Below are 18496 nucleotides of genomic sequence, written 5' to 3'. Positions count from 1 at the left end.
CTATTTCAGGATTTATTGATCAGTTAAAATTCATAATATTATTTCTTATTTGAAATATTTACATTTAAACATTAAATCTATACTTAATATTATTATTAAGCTTAAGAATTTGTTTGTTTGTTTAAACGCGCTAATTTCAGGAACTACTGATCCAATATGAAAAATTATTTCGGTGTTAGATAGCCCATTAATCGAGGAAGGCTATTATAGGCTATATATCATCACGCTGAGACCAACAGGAACGGAGGAACACGCGGGTGAAACCGCGGGGCGCAGCTAGTAATATAATATTTATTCATATCAATTTAATTTATACTTTCAAACAAAATTTGGGTTATCCGGAAGCGAGTATCCCTTCCAAAACCTTCCTTTTATGTAGGCAATCCTTTCTTTATCCACATTGTCCTGCTGACAACACATTTACAGAGACATTACGTCTGCAAATGGTAAGTGACCATGAGGGGCGATGATGGTCCAGCTCGGTTGCCCGCTCTGATATAAAGAAAATCGTGCAAAAACTAGAAAAAAATTACCTCTATGTGAATGAATGAATGAAAACACTTTATTGTTAACCATTACAAATAAGAAAAATAGACATACATTTAACAAAAAGAGACTTGCAATGGAAACTTAAGTGATAAGCCCGCTCACTAAATTGTACTATTTCTTTATGCAAATAAATTAAAAAGTTCTCTATGAGCAATTTTATTGAAGAGTTTATAAATGAAATAAAAATATGGGATTTGGAAACTGTGATAGGTAGGTTGATAAAAAATAAAAATAGCACATCGAATAGAACCTACTATGGTAGAATGTTAGCACAGGTCTTATAGTTTAAATAGACATATTAGAATTATGTATTATAATTTATAAACAAACATATGAACGTATACTGTGTTGCAGACATGATATTGTCACAGTAAGGTAAACTAGTTTAACACTGACTCTACCTTTAAAGTTTAAAGAATACAAGTTTTTTTTTTACGTTTTTTTTTTCAAAATTTGGGACTAACTATTTGTGTGCAATTTCGGATAGATTTAAACATCAGCTAGTCTTGAAACCTTATTGAAATTGTAAGATTTTAATGCATGCTTGATAATAATTTACACAACATAAGTAGCAAGCCAAATAACAAACAATGAAATAAGGACTTTCTAACTGCTAATTACTTTTAACTATTATAATAATAAACATAACCACATACACAGAACGGAACAACGCAATTAAATAACACGAATTTCCAATATCAAACATTTCCTTTACGATTATTATTATCGACTGTCATTACAAGTTGCAGAAAAACTATTTCCTAAATAGACATTTCCCGTACATGTAATATTTGAAGTTAGCAAGCTTTCCGTAATCGTAACCTGGCATTGGCATTGCGTGCGTATACGCAACACTCACACAGCCGCATCTACGCACACCACGATCTGTGTAAACAAAGTGTGACACCTCCCCTCTTCAACACGCACACAGAGGCGCCTGTAAGAGAACAACACACAGATGCATCACTCGTGAATACAACGCATTTTTCGTGTACAGATTACACCCGCGCTTGTGTGCGTAAAGAAAGGTGTTTAGCTAGGTGAAATGGGCACAAATACATAATATTGTGACAAGGTATTTAAACGGAACAGCCCATTATTAAGTGATGGATGGATGATCATTTCAATTCATAACATTCTTGTTATTGATAGCAGGAAAGCTGGGTCAGGTTAGGTTATGTCAAAATTGCAGTTAGCTTCGAGGGCTTAAGATTGATAACGCTTACGGTGAAATCTATTTATCTTGTATCAATAACTAGAAGCTAGAGCACCTGTGTTTATAGACAAGTTTCAAATTGAGGTTTAGATATCCTTGTAATAATAGTTAGGCAATAGAGGCAATAGAGGGATGAAAATTTACAAATTATAGCGTTTTTCTTGTTCCCAGTTAAAATAATCGGAATTAAGGAGATTCTATTGTTATTAGGTATATATTTTACAAGCATGGTTACCTAGGGCCGAGGAAAACGCCTAGGAGTATAATATTATAAAAAAAGAAACCCAATTAATAACACAAACAATGGATAAAATTGTTATCGTTGAATACAAGGCAATGTTATTCAAATTGAAATCTAAAAAATATTCAAGAAACCAAATACATAGGAACCTATCTACCTCTACAGGATCGTCAGTTCAGGAAGGTTGAATGTGTTTCCACCATTTAATATTCACACTATTATACATAAATCTTATGTACTTTCCTTTACTTTTTACCATCGCCATTATCACCCCAGAATACACGGCTAAAATTAAGTAATATTATTTAATATAATAGGTAATAGCTTTTACTTCGAGTGCCACTTTTCACGATTTTCCCTCGTCTCTAGTTACCTAGTGAAAGGGCTTAGCATCTAGAAGCTTCTATGGTTACCAGTCTGGTAACCGCTGGAATTTATCATTTCATAAACAGTTTGAATATTGGAAAGTTGACACAATTTTCTATATTATATACTTCTGTATGTACTTAATAGCTTAGACCGTAGTCCGTACCTATGTTAAAGTTATGTGGGTACTTAGTGTTTATATTGTGTAGGTAGGTAGTAATTTATATAGAGGGTGAGAGAAATACTATTTAGGTACCTGCTATAAATATCATATTATTGTATAAGAAAAACATGCTTACGTATGCAATTAAAAATACTTTTAATAACTAGGAAATCTTGATGACCAATTTGTATTTGGATCCAAATGATACTTTGTCATGCAGCATGCTAATAAATAAAATTACTAATTTAAAATGAAATGTTAAGAAAACTACATCAGTTACTACCATTCGTTTAAAAATATCTTCTGAAGTTAATAAATTTCTCTGGATAACACTTCGTCTCTTCATCTCGTCAAATTCTTGACAAACTTCGCGGTATCTCCGTGGCCTACTTTATTTCCCACCATCAACAAAACAATAATAATGAACGAACCATATTGTATACATAACTTACATAAAACTGTGACCCAGAACTTGAGAGAAAGGTCTAGGCTCCACGAGACAGGCGCGTGCGCATGCTGCGGTGGGCAGAAGCAGTCGTGTTTATTTTGAAAACAACATTTATTCAAAGATATTGCACGCCTCATAAGCGAAGCGTTGAGGTGGGTACTACTGTCGCTTCGCGCAAAACATCTGATTTTTCAAACTTAAAATGTCTTTATGTATCATACATTGCACTTGTAAGATAATACATACACACACATATTAAGAAAAAACACTATTTTTAACATTCATGATATTTTTGATGTCATTTTTGTTATTTAAACTAGTTAAAAAACAGTTTAAAAAAGTTCTGTCTTGGACGTCCGTGTGTCTGTATGTGCGGATCCTTTTTCTTGTTAACACGATAGCGACCGAAATACTTTACTAATCGAGTCTTTTTTTTTCTCTTACGCTTGAGTATGCTCAGGAATAGAACCCTTTCATTTTTCAGGGTCTGATTCGATGTGGTTTAATTGTTATTAAATAAACAAAAATAATAATTAATAAATAATTATTAAAAAAAATTATGAGGCGTGCACTTTTGGATTTTCCAAACTATTTTATATCTATTGCAATTGATAAATTTGTTGTTTGGTAAATCCTTTGATATTATTTTCTAGTAAATGGTCATATTAAACTATTTTTTCTATAAGTAGTCACTTATTTCTATAGTGTCCTGTGTCACTGAGGTTGGCTTTAATCTTGATGGCCATTAAATACATTCAAATTATTCCATATTTGACGAATTTCTGACTCATAATCATCTTCCTTTTAGTGACGTAGGGTCATAGGGTTTACTAAAAGACCGAGGCGCTCCAAAACCAAAAATTTTTAAGCCCATAAATCATCAGTAGGTATGCATAAACATTCACATCTTGTTATTGCACAATTTCATAAATAAAAAATACTTTATTGCTATTCACGTAACACATAAACTACCTACAAAAATCATATTCATCATAAAACCACTCCCTAACAACAATGAACATAAATATACCGACTGAAACTTAATATACATTGAATATACTACTTAAGTACCTGTAATAACGTTTTTCAAAACATTATAAATATCATAGTTTACATTTAGACCAGTGAAAGTGGGCCCTTCTAGCTTTCCCTTTGCCTGGCCTGACGCGACGCGTGCCTAGCGGAAAATTAATTTCAGACTCCGCGCTAATTTTATTACATAAGTTATTTTTAGAGTCTATCAATACTTGATTTTGCTTTACTTACTTGGTAGGTGCCAAAATAAAATGTTTTCTCCCACGGGAAATTGATAAGGATTATGTACTGGACACAAAAATTTCTGCTGGGTAGCCGGAGGACGGAATAATATTTTATTCTGATAAGCACACAACACTATCATGAAATCTGAAAACTTTCAATACGGTCTAGTATTTAGAATTAGAACGTTTGTTATGAAATTGAAGGGTATAATTATTTTAAAATAAGAAATACGTTCAACTCAGTATCCTCAGGAATCGCAAATATATTTTTAAAACACTGCCATCTAGAAACATTTTGGCGAATTTTGACGTATTCCTAGAAAGGTTTTCCAGCCAGGGCTGACCTATTTTACCTTTTCTCTACGTATAATTTGTGCAAAAACATTTTGATAAATTTTCAATATTATATGTACCTAATTGTGCTCAGAGAATATTAAAATAATATTTATTATAAAAAAATGATATATTAAAATAAAATATTCGACGTTGAAACAAATATTATTTACGCATAGAAACATTTGAAACTGCAGCTTTGTGTGATATTTTTTATCTGGCAGCCCGAATCAGGTCAATCAAATCAAGGAAGTGCAGGGAGTATATTTATCGCTTCAGGATTATTTTATTTTTCATAATTTTTATTCAATGAAATGCAATTATGTTAATCGATCGCCGGTATTCTTTCAAGATGATACCCAGATGAGTGTATGTAATGTTCAGTAAAAGTGCATTTTTATTTGTAAGGACAAGGAAAACAGGTGTGACAAGGAACGGAAATACCGCATAGACTGTAAAAAACAGATTTGTTTTATTATTGTTCACAAAGGGTCGGAAGATATACCATGAATGTTTGAGGAAGTGGTCGGATTTATTTTTATTGAATGTTTTTAATTAAAATGTAGTTACAAAATCTGACCCACTTACGTACCTAGGTGGGTTGACCTATCGAGACGAATGCGGACTTTTCCCGATGTTATTTTTAGGATACAGCTTTGCGGATAATTAAATATTTATAAGCCAAATTCGCAATGCACAATTGCTGAAAATCAACGAGTGGATCATGTGCACTTAAACAGTAAGTTCTTTGTTTGATAATAATTGATTATGTCTAATTGTGTAAACAACGTCCGATTGTAGTTCTATTTTTAATCAATACTTATTTTTAGATTTGTCCTTTTCATTTGTCTTCATTTTGGCTATGAGAACCTATTTTATACTGAAAATTAATTTAAATCATTACTTTTACCCAGCAAGATAAATGAATCCATGAAAATTAATTAATTATTTATAATATGTTTGTAATTATATTTCTGGATCAATATCTGAAAGATAATTTAATTTAAATTAATTCACATTTTCAAGCAAAAGCATTATCATTCATTATAATATGTATTATTTTCCATGAAACCTATACTCTAAAACTAAACACCAGGCAAATTTTATTATGACATTTATTTTACTCCTGATGCAAAAATCTTGTTCAAGTAACACCTTTATCCATCTGAAAATGATTGTACATGCCATATAATAACTACTACAAATATTTATTTGATCAATAATTATTTCAATAAGTAGATATTCTATTAATCATCTCATGTGGTGAACAATCCAAACTTCATATTTTATCGCATAAGAAAATGAGTTTTATCTCCACTTCTATATTTTTTTATCATTATTGTATAATGTTTCATATTTACTCCTATTCCTGTGGTATAAAAATTTGTCTTCAAACCAGATAAGTCTGTAAAGCATAGCGTCCATTAGTTAAATTGTTTTTAAAATTCAGAATTCTTGTAAGATTTTACTTAAATAAGCCGAGCCTTATAATGCAATTATTTTTACTTCAACAGTTTACCATTTAATGACATCTAGTATTGTCTTGTATTCTATTAAGTAATCATTTATCATTATACAAACTATTATAGACATTTCAATTGGCTGTGATGTTCATTCCTATATAAGAATATCTTAGCTTTAAAAATCTGACAATGCTTCACACAAAACTTAACTTTGTGAATGCACACTGGTGGTGGTGAGTGCTTACCATTAAGTAACTCGCACCTATTTGTCTGTTCTAATAAAAAAGATAAATTGATACTAACTCTTATAAAGTCATGAGGGATCAAACCACATGCAATGCTCTGGCTAAGTGCGAGTTAGAAGGTTCACATGTCATAGAACTTATATTTAGTTATTGGTGTTGTGCTTATGTTTGTATAGATTGAAGAATCTATTTAATTAGTAGGTACATGATTATCTAGTACACTGCACTACTGTTACCATCAGATAATTCATTTATTATTTGCCATATTTATTATTTAATGGTGGTTTCATGTGGATTTGATCTCACAAATTGTTCATCTTTTTAGTTCTTGTTCTGATCCCGAGATGTCCAGTTCATAAAACTTTTAAGTAAAATTTTAAATATATTTAAAAAACTTTGTTTCTTTTCATTCAAATTACTGACAACTGAACTAACTGAATAAACAACAAAAGCTTCCTTTGTTACAGAACCAATCATTCCCACATAACTACAGACTTGTGAATCTAGAGAGTACTACTTCCTAAAAGGGATCAATTTACCCATAGATTACCAATACATAGGTCGTTTATATAATGAATTTATCATTAAATTCATTTGATAATCTAATATTGCCATATTGAAAATATGGAGTTCCAAATTTAAATGGATTCTAAATGAATTTCGAAAATAGAATTTGCATTATGGTGACTTAATTAGATAGGCTTACAATACATAAAAAGTAAAGTAGAGTTTAGATTGTGGGCCTTAGGCCCTAAGGCCGGGTTCACACGGCAGTGATGAAGAAGCAAAATGTACGCACTCTATCGTTGATTGTGTGCACATTCACTTATCTACTAGTTGGTGCCGCTGTGTTTGATGCCCTCGAGTCTACTACGGAGAGGAATCGCTTTGAAGTCTTACAAGGTACGAACTAGATATATATATAGATTAAATATTTGTTTTAAATATAGGTATTGTTTCCTCATAAATACAATTATCATTGTTCATTAACCTTATGATTTAATACATAAACAAGCAGAATATATCCATAAGTTAAAAAATTTAATACCACTACAAAGTCAGTATTTTTTTATTATGTCACTATACTTTCCTACCGTAATATGAATGGCAAATGTACATGTGCTTTGATACAGTTCTTTTAATCTTGCAAATGCTACTGTTTTTTTATTATATTTTATTATCAGTAGATATTGTGTTATAAGAAAGATTGATTAGAACGAGAAGTCCTTTTATATTATAAATATTGTATCCTAAATGTAAATTGTATTACGTTCTACAAAAAGGGTCTCTTGGATATTAAAGATGAATTCTATTCACATTCTCAACTAAGTTCATTTTATTTAGTTGACTAGATATATTTTTGGACTCCTACATAAAACTAGTAGTAAATTTTCATATTATTATTTAAGAAAATCATTTGTTCAAATTTCTTCTGCTCAATGTACCTTAGAATCATGATATACCCAGATACTGTGTAACAATGTATTGCAAATTTTGAGAAGCCGACAAGAACCTGTTATTACTCTCCAAATGACATTTTTCTTAATATAAACGAACCCCTACCCATAAAACTATCCTATGATTAATAATCAACAAAATTTCATGGTTTTTCTAATGAAAATATAAAAGTAAAACTTAAAAGATAATTTTTCAATCAATTTATCTTACAGCCATAGAAGGCATGATAATACGCAAGTACAATATATCAGACGAAGACTTTCGAGTGATGGAGACAGTTGTCTTGAAGTCGGAGCCTCACAAAGCTGGACAGCAGTGGAAGTTCACCGGAGCTTTCTATTATGCTACCACGGTTTTGACTACTATTGGTAAGTATAGAAGGATACTTACTTAGTTGGTTTACATTTTTTACTTAGTTGGTTACTTTCTTATTAGGAAATAGAAAGAAGAAAGAAGAAAGAAAATACATTTATTTTAATGTCTTGCCACACAGGAAAAAAAACAGAGAATATAGTAAAATACAATAAAGTTTGGAGTGCGAAGAAAACAGAAAATTATATTCAATACTGATTTTAACATTAAAACATAGGGTCTGTGCAGCATCAAACATTAAAAAAGGGAACCACTCGGTGATATTCTGTGATGCAGAGGCATCGCAGCACCGGTTTTCAGTGGGCCCTCCTCGACAGTCAAAGGAACAGTGTAAATTTTTAAATAATATATTTATATAGTTAAGAGAAAGCAATAGGTACCTATACATAAATAATTAATATATTAAAAAAGAAAAACATATTACATAAATATACAATATACATAATTACATTATAATTTGTATGTTATTATAGAATTATAGAAACTTTACTACATATATATTGACTAGGTTGTAAGGGGAGCAAACAATGTGAAACATTTAGTTACGATGCAACTAAAGCTGGCCTACCTGCCTTATGATTAGATAATTTTTATATTTATTTTTAAAATTAGTCACAGACTGAATGTTACGATAAGGAGGAGGCAGGTTATTCCAACATTTAGTTGCATTGTACTTAAAACTGCCTCTGAATGCGTTTGTATGAAATTTTTGAAAATACATTATATACGGAGTTGCCCTAGTATTATACCTGCTATTTATATTACGCCCCCAAGTTATTTTATTATGGAGATACTCAGGTTTAGTAGACTTTACTATTCCAAATAGTAAGGTGGCAAAATGCATGTGCCTTCGATTTTCCATATTTAATATTTTGGCTTCATTAAGATAAGGTGATATATGATGCCTAGAAGGTATGTTCCAGCAAAATCGAGCACATGCATTTTGAACCCGCTGAATAGCATTTTTAGTTCTTTTAAGTAAACGAGGGCCGTATACAGTATCTCCATAATCAAATTTTGAGAGAATTAATGTTTCACATAATCTAACCTTTACTTCAGAATTTATATAACGCTTCAGACGATATAAGACCTTAAGACGATAAAAACAATTTGAAATTATTTTGTTCACATGTTTTTCAAACCTCAAACCTTCGTCAAATATAATTCCTAGATTGCGGGCTTCATTAACACGTTGCAGGACCGTGCCCTTAATTGACACTTCTATATTTTGCTGTTTTTCAAGCTTCTCAATTTGTTTTGCTGTTCCCATAATAAGATATTTGGTCTTGTCTGGATTGAGAATCAGTGTATTATTTTCAGACCATTTCACTATCCTATCCAAATCGGCCCCTAGATTTTTCAAAGCTGTCTGTATTTCGTTGGGTGGAAATGATATGTAGAGCTGTATGTCATCCGCATACATATGGTATCTGCAGTTTTTTATACAGTCCCCTATATCTCCGGCATATAGAATAAATAGTAACGGTCCTAGAATCGACCCTTGCGGAACCCCCCTCCCAACTGACCTCACGTTAGAATAAGACGTAGTTCCATCATCTTGAGCCACCGCGACCAGTTGGCTGCGATCACTCAAGTAGCTCCTGAACCATTCCACAGCTTTCTCATTGAAACCATAGTAGGACAGCTTTGCTAATAGTAAAGGTATATTAATTGTGTCGAAAGCGCGGGAGTAATCCAATAGAACCAAAATAGTAACCATTCCTGTGTCTTGATCGGAAAGTACATTATCCAGTACATCAATTAAGGCAGTTCCTGTGCCTCGATGCTTACGGAAACCGGACTGAAATACTGGCAAAATATTATTTGCCTCCAAATATTTAATCATCTGGCTATACACAACTTTTTCTAAGATCTTTGAGAGACATGGCAGTATACTAACAGGTCGAAGATCTTTGAAATCAGTAGGGTTATTGTTTTTCTGAAGTGGTCTCACAATTGCCCGCTGCCACAGAGACGGAAAAGTGCACGAGTCTAGTGAAAAATTGATAATATGAGTAACAACGGGTAATAAATCTGACATTACAATCTGCATCATATCCAAAGATAAACCATCGATGCCAACAGCGTTGGATTTGAGCCCCTTAAACAGCTGCAAGACTGTTTCTTTAGATACTTTACTAAAACCAAATTCAACACCTCCAAACCTGTTAGCATTATAGAAGTTAATGATATCCGCCTGCACAGTATCCGCTCCGGGTATGTCTAAAAAATGACTGTTAATTTGGTCCGGATCTCGTATATGTAGTGGTAATGTATCGGTATACTTTGCTTTAAAATTAACGCGCTTGCTGATATGTTTCCAGAGAGCTTGTGGCCTGTCTATGTTTTGATTTATGTATCGATGAAAATATGCGGCCTTTTCACGAGTTATTGCATCACTAACATATTTTTTCAGGTCATTGTAAAACTTTTTATGTGACGGAAGCTTTGTATGCTTCGCTCTTACATGAGCTTCATCTCTTTTCTTCATCAACAGTTTTATGTTGTAGGTTATCCAAGGATAACATTTATCACGTGCCAGTACGAGCTTAAGAGGTGCAAGCAAATCAAATATTTTTAATATAGAGGAAGAAAATTCATAGACTAAGTTATGTATGTTGCCATTGCGAAAGAAAGGATCAGTGTTCAAATTATCTAAATACTGTTGAAGTTCCGTACTATTAATATCTTTTAGAGATCGATATGCTATATATTTTGATTTTATTTTATCTTTAATAATATCTATTTTACACGAGATAAAAGCGTGACTACTTAGCGACTTAATATAGTCAATATTAACGTCATACACCGGGACGGTTGCGCAGACTAAATCCAGTAAAGTTTCACTATCCTCAGTGAAGTGGGTTGGGTCTTTAATGTGCTGTAACAAATTCATACTATCCAAGAAATTAAGCAGCTTTTTAGTATTTACATGTGTAACATTTAATAAGTTTATATTAAAGTCTCCCAGCAATATCAAATTATCGCACCAGATGAAAGTTCCAATCGATTCTACAAGTGCATTTAAGAATAGGTCAACATTTAGCCATGGTGGTCGGTATGCTGTACCTATAACAGTATTGATACCACGACTTGAAATTTTTACCCACATTTGTTCAATAGAGTGTGATTCTGGGTGTGTAAGAATTTGAGCTCCCACACCATTTTTGATATAGAAACCAACCCCTCCTCCTCTGCTACGAATACTAGGTGGACGGGGTATATGTTTTAATTGAAAGCCAGATACTTGAGGAGCGCGTCCATCTTCCCCCTCCCGGAGCCAGGTTTCATTAACGGCTAGTATGTCCACTGAATGTCGATTCATTGCAACAAAAAATTCCTCGTGATTTGACCCAAGTGATCCAGGATTTATAAAGCCTATTTTAAAAAGTTGATTCTTTTGTTTAACCATCATATTATTGGAAAGAAAAAGGAAAACCCAACAAAATCAAATAACCAAAATATAATTAAATTTATTGATGTCATATTATTCATATAATAATAATAATATATCAGTTTTAAACTAAAAATAATAATATTGCATGTGTTTTTCGTAATAATATAATATAAAATTGGTTTGTAATGATAAGATACTAAATAAAAGATTTTCAGCAGCACAGACCCTTTCAGAAGAATTATAAAATAAACATATAGTATGCGATTAATAACAAAGCTTTTTATATAAACAATATTATGGTACAAAAGCTCAGATGCAAATATGAAATTGTACATCTTAATATTTTTCATTTTTGTTGTTTTATAACTAATTATTTGCACTTTAAATACAAAAAGCACAAGAAACGTATATTTATTCAGATTATCCATACCTATGCAATTCTTCACTAAAAAAGAACTAATAGCTAAATACGATACAATTTTATATAATACTTTAATAAATATTGACCTAAAATTAAATTTTATGTTAGCATCACAAATCCAACATATTAATTTTATAGAATTTATAGACAACTTATTATACAATTGAATATCACTAAGAATTACTATATTTATTAAATTACAACGTATACCCCGAAAAATCGGGAAAAATAATGTATTAATGACGCATAATTTATTACAAAATGATGAGAAATTCATATTAGCTTTCAAATAAAACAATATAACAACTACTTGTTTTGTACATTTTGAAGTGATACAATATAAGGTTATGAAAACTAAAATAAGTACATTGAACATCCGAACTAAACAGTATCGACTGGAAAAACCTGATGTAGGTCAGATTCGGATTTAATTATGATGAAAGGGGAATTTGAATCGCGACGCATGTATATACGCCCTCCCTTAATCCAAACATATCGCCAATTCCTCGAAGAACCCTCAGAACGCGCCAAGTAGAAAAGCTTTCGATTAAGAGAGGTCAGTCGCTCATTTACATAAAACTTGACGGGTACTGTTCCTATTCCGGTGCCGGCTGTGTCAGCGCCGCGCCGCACGCGCGCCGCCCGCAGCAAGTCGTCTCGCAACTGGCGGCGCACAAGTCGTACGACGAGGGCGCGCGGCCGGTTATCATCTACAATGTTATTTAAACTGGGCGATCCATTGGTCTGCGTCCGACGCCGGCCCACCCGGTGTGCACTGATAATATGATGATCCTCTAATTTTACACCTAGTTTTTGCGCCAGAGTTATGACCAGATGTTGTGGATTCTCTCCATTTACTTCAGGGACACAAGAAAATTCGACGTCGTTTATAAGGCCATTTTGCTCTATATAATAGTATGTAGTAATAATAATAGTATGTAGTATTTTTAAATATTCAATTACATAGTTATTATTGATATTGAAATAAAAAATTAATAAGTAGGTATCTTTGATGAAGTAATTCAGCCATATGAACATGACACAATCTTGAATCCATTGTATATTTCCGTTCATGCTTTACTATTGATAAAACTAGAGGCTTCTGTTTAGCAGTTGTACCTGACATTTATCTTGAAAGACAAGCTTTCATCCTTATTACACCTTTTATCCCTATTGCACCTTTCCACTATAACAGGTTTTCCATAAATATTTTTTCCTTAATCCATCCATCTTTATGATTCAGTATCTGTCTTTTTAAATCAATAGCAGGTTTTCTACGAATAGTTTTCCTTAATTCTCTTTTGTTCCAGGCTACGGTCACTCCACACCAGCCACGATCGGCGGGAAGCTGTTCACGATGTTCTACGCGATAGTTGGCATACCGCTCGGGCTGATCATGTTCCAGAGTATCGGTGAACGGGTGAACAGGCTTAGCAGGTGATTTTTTTCCCATCCCAGCCTTTCAAGACGTCCACTGCAGGACATAGGCCTTCCCCAAAGATTTCCATAACGACCGATCACCAGCGGACTAACACATCTTCAAGTAGCACAAACAACTTTACACAGCCGGAGTTTGTCCTTACATTTTCACAATTTTTTTAACCATTTTATCTAAAAATATATTAAACCATATACACACGTGCCAGAAGATGATCATATATGTGTTGAGACGACACTCCACTCAAAACCTGTTCATATTTTTTCATCTTTATTTATTTCAGTGTCATAATAAAATCAATCAAACGCGCTATGAACTGTCGTCAAACACACGCGTCAGAAGTGGATCTCATATGTGTTGTGACGACACTCTCGTCACTGACCATCGCTGGGGGGGCGGCTGCGTTCAGCAAGTTTGAGGGATGGAGCTATTTTGATAGTGTTTACTACTGTTTCATCACTTTGACTACTATTGGTGAGTTCTTTTTTAACATTTAACCCATTGAGCCCCAATGGGCCCGATCGGTCCCAGACACAATAGATTTTCTATTGTGTCTGTGGTTGCGGGGCTTGACAGATTAAATTTGATAAACGAGTAATGAAGAAGATTGGGAAATATTTACATACTAGATTTCAGATAACGATTTCTGGGATAAAAAGTAGCCTGTCTTATTCTGGGTCTTCAGCTACATACATACCAAATTTCATTGTAATCGGTTTAGAAGTATTTGCGTGAATGAGTAACAAATACTATCTATCCATCCATCAATCCTCATAAACTTTCGCATTTATAAAATTAGTAGGATTGAAAAAATACTATTCAACGAAAATAATTTTTACTGTTCTACAAAAAATTATACATATAAAATCAAATAGAACAGAAAGTGTTCAACTCAATAAAATTACATACAAAATATGGCCTAATTGATTCTATATCTACACATAAAACTTATTGATCATTTTCCATAGATCTGTTGCCCTGAAAATTTGCAAAAAAATGTATTTTCCCAGGTTTCGGCGATATGGTGGCCCTTCAAAAGGACAACGCACTAAACAAGAAGCCCTCATACGTGATGTTCGCGCTGATTTTCATCCTTTTCGGCTTAGCAATTGTAGCCGCGTGTCTCAATTTATTGGTGTTGCGATTTGTGACTATGAACACCGAGGACGAAAAACGGGATCAACAGCAGGCTGAACAGGTAAGAGATATTTATTCATTATAGTGCATTAGGGTAATTCCGGATGACGGGTAAATGCAATAATGTTAAATTAATACGTAACTAGAATATGAATGCTATTTTTACCAAAACGATAAACAAATATGAGTGCTATTTTTACCAAATCCGTTTATTTTCATACGATACCTTCACGATACTCACAATAAAACGATGCTCTGAAGTAGTATTCACAATTTTCCGAATTACCCAGCACCCGGGATTACCCTAATGCACTATATAGCAGTGAAAAATTTATAAAAAAATACAGATGAGATGAGGTATCTAAGAAAAATCCAAAATTTTAACCATGCCAATCTGACAATGTGAAATCTACATTTTTAATATATCTACAGTATTTTTAGAGATAATCTTATATAATATTATGTGTATGTTTGTTTGAATTTTTAGAGGTGAAATGATTTTAGTGATTAGTTTTTGGGGATGAACCTACCAAAAATGATGCCAAGAATTATAAAATTATAAATATTTGTCAGTTAATAAAAATTAACATGGATTTGAGTTTTACTAAATGTTTTTAACTTGAAATATTCAATTTTAAACATTTATGTCTGTATGTTTATCGATTTCTACGGAGACTGTAGACCGATTTACCCTTTTGTACATACAAAAAAAAGACGGGTTGCACTCCGGGAGTGCCGGCAGAAGTGAAAACTTGATTATTAACGTTGAGCATGTTTGATATCCATCCGTCTTACGCTTTTTCGATTAGGTCACGTGTCCTGACGCGAGTTTAAGATTTTATACCCATTACAGAAAAAGTGCTCAACGCCGCTAAAGAAGTTTTCACTTCAAAATAATATATTTTCGTTTACAGGCACAACAAGTGGCAGTACGGTTAGAGGGTGACGTCATCACAGCGGACGGTGACGTGTTGAGGGGCGTGGCTAGAGGCACAAGATTGCCGGCTACACCAAGAATGATAAGACCCGGTTAGTATTTTATTGAAATAAAATAATATAGAAAAATTGTCCTTTTTAGAGGACTTAATAATCAGGACTTACTTATTAATTGTTAAGTCCCTAGTTATAAGACTTGCTTGTTGTAAGGATTACGGTTTAGTTGGAAGAAATATTTTTTCTCAGATTAATCTGAAACAATATAATACACAATGTGTTTATATTTGTAGTACATTTTTATAATAAATTCTTTTACTTTTTAATTTATTATGCACCACTGTCCACCATACTCGGCATTTGTCCTAGTCGAGTCGAGTCGGGTTGCCTGGCAGAGATCGCTGTCAGCGATAAGGCCGCCCTCTGTACATTGTTAAATAAGTTATTATGTGTTTTAAATTGTCCTATATGGTGTTTATAAAGAATTTTTCATTCATTCATTCATTCAAACACGAAACAATACAATGTTTTATTTTACTGATATTTTCACTTCTTTATATGTACTATTCTGAAACTTTTAAATCAAATATCCTCATCGTATTTAAAAGAATTACTTACCAAATGGATAGATGTATTTATGTATATTGCAGGCGACACTTCAATGGTGCCGCTGTATTTAGAAGAAGACGCACCAAGCGTGTGCAGTTGTGCGTGCAATTGCTTTGGACCAAAGTGAGTATATTTTATTACCAATCCATACTAATATTATCTGTCTGTCTGTTACTCAATCACACCTAAACTACTGAACCAATTTTCATGAAATTTGGTATGGAGATATTTTGATACCCGAGAAAGGACATAGGATAGGTTTTATCCCGGAAATCCCACGGGAACGGAAACTATGCGGGTTTTTCTTTGACTGTGCGAGCGATGTCGCGGGTGGAAAGCTAGTATAATATAAATGTGGTTTATTTATATCTACTAGAGTGATAGAAAATGGGGAAAAAGGAACAAACCATTTTCAGTTAGCTATGCTGTTAAAAGACATTTCAAAAACAATAATTATCTAAACGCAAATCTCGCTCAAAAGTTATCCAAAACAAAACTCTGCCTATGCTTATATCAGGCAGAGATTTCTAACGAGCGATACAATAGACTTTCAACTGCCATGAAATAAGCTGATTAGTTCAATTTATATTTTATACGCCGCATTTTTGTCGACTTTTTAATAGGTGATTATACATGTGCGAGACTAGATATTTATAGATCGTCAATGATGCCATAGGAAAAAATGTTGGAAAATTGAAAATTTGCTTTCCATTGTTTTTACATTTAGGTATTGTATGAGTCTGTAAATAATTTATTATGAAAGCATTCATTCTAATCAAAGGTTCCTATTTCAGAAGTAACCAAAACAACATTAACGTGTAATATTATTATATTATTAATAATTTCTACAATTTCAGATCGATACCATACCGCGACCCATTGTCCCCAATACCGCCAACAAACATAAAGCACATCAAACCGAAAAACCTCTGCAACATACCCAGATACATAGAGAAGAACTCAAACAGAGACAATTCCACATCCCTAAGACTAAACTCCGCCTCTGGATACCTCTATATGAACGCCAGAAACGACTTCACAATAGATTATGAGGATTTCAACGAACTAGTAGCTAGGAGACGCGAACAATTGCGCAGAGGAATGAAGGCTTATTCGCATTATAGCCCACAAAGTTCTTACGCAAATCTACACGAACGAAGCAACGATCCTCTAGTAGACGATTATTACTCAGAAAAGAATAGTTACGAAAAGAAAAAGATAAAAAAGAACATAGATAGAAACACTAAACCTGTCAACTATTTCTACGATGATGCGGTTTTGCATTTTGACGACGAGTACGCGTTCGATGGATCTATAATATTCGCGAAGAGAAGAAAATCGATAGACAAGGATCTATTGTCGGATCTAGCAAGGTTCAATATAGATCAAATGTCGAATGACAGCTATGGTTATTATCTGGATGAAAGTGAGCAAGATCAATACTTTATAAATGACACATTGACTTTGAGTATGCCGGCGCATAGAGCTAGTATTTAAAAAGTTTGGTGGTGGTTCAATTCGAAATATATTACTTTAGTTTTTTTTTGGTAAATGTTGGAAAAAATATTCTTAATCGGGACGTAGAGTTAAATTTTTCCATCAAAAAATTATTCCTAATTCTGCATCGCGAATGTGATTTTTTTTTGTGAATCACTACAAAAATGTTTTATAATATTATAATAACCGAATTAGAAGCACAAAAAAAAGCAATTGAAACACTAAAATACTTAAATAATACATAAATAGTAGCCTAATGGCAGACATTTATACATATTATAGTCCTTTGCTCTGATAAGTACCTTCTTCCAGCAATTATTACATCTGCATCGTAATTAAATTATTGCAAGAATTATGTTTCGAGTTGAATCGCCATTTAATATACAAACAACGTGATTTTTTTCAACTGGTCTCTCAGTACGCCCGAAACGGAATATCAAAAAACATTCGCCTGAAAGTCCATTTGATAAAAACACTTAATCAAGATTTAAAGTTCTTGTAAAATATATAACAATGAATTTGTATGTTTGTACATTTGTTGTTATATAGGACGAAGGTATAAGGAGACATACGTATATATTATGTATGTATATTTCAAATTTATGGCGGTACACCACTAGTAAGAAAACAACTGATTGTATTCAAAATCATTTATTACTTGCAAATTTATTATAATAATATTATTAATGTTTTAAATAAAACTATCAAATGATTAAATATAATACTAAAAATGATGCTAAAAAGTTTTAAACTCTCGACTGCTTATGACAAGTGACAACAGAGAAGATTTTTCTAACTAGAATGATTGAAATAATGTGCCAAATAATATAAAGTTTAGTTACCAATATTATGAAGAAAATGTTTTTTTCAATTTTTTGTATGATAAAACTGAAAATTTGTGCCAATAAAACTTAAAGTAAATAAATATATTATATTTAAAAGCCCGAGTAA

At 32.7% G+C, this 18496-nt stretch overlaps 1 protein-coding gene across 1 annotated transcript; it reads left to right on the top strand.

Moving 5' to 3' along the window:
* Positions 1–4834: 4834 nt before the first annotated feature.
* Positions 4835–17552, top strand: LOC149897889 (two pore potassium channel protein sup-9-like). The gene is made up of 9 exons (XM_090115796.1): positions 4835–5314; positions 6751–7186; positions 7954–8109; positions 13242–13368; positions 13653–13843; positions 14380–14567; positions 15421–15535; positions 16090–16171; positions 16906–17552. The coding sequence occupies exons 2-9, from the start codon at positions 7060–7062 to the stop codon at positions 17543–17545; spliced, it is 1626 nt and encodes a 541-aa protein (XP_089971922.1). The 5' UTR covers positions 4835–5314; positions 6751–7059; the 3' UTR covers positions 17546–17552.
* The last annotated feature ends 944 nt before the right edge of the window (positions 17553–18496 follow it).

Source organism: Colias eurytheme, chromosome 24 (genome assembly GCF_061535395.1).
Source record: "Colias eurytheme isolate Ceu_HAF_F1 chromosome 24, ilColEury1 Martin Lab GWU primary, whole genome shotgun sequence".
In the NCBI taxonomy this organism is placed as follows: Eukaryota; Metazoa; Arthropoda; class Insecta; order Lepidoptera; family Pieridae; genus Colias; species Colias eurytheme.
This window is presented reverse-complemented; position numbering and strand designations above follow the sequence as displayed.

Bases quoted from the DNA above. Each gene is read 5' to 3' on its own strand.
- LOC149897889 (XM_090115796.1), top strand. From the start codon at position 7,060: ATGAAGAAGCAAAATGTACGCACTCTATCGTTGATTGTGTGCACATTC. The intron at 7,187-7,953 runs GTACGAACTAGA...TTTATCTTACAG, and splicing joins TCGCTTTGAAGTCTTACAAG to CCATAGAAGGCATGATAATA. The intron at 16,172-16,905 runs GTGAGTATATTT...CTACAATTTCAG, and splicing joins TGCAATTGCTTTGGACCAAA to ATCGATACCATACCGCGACC.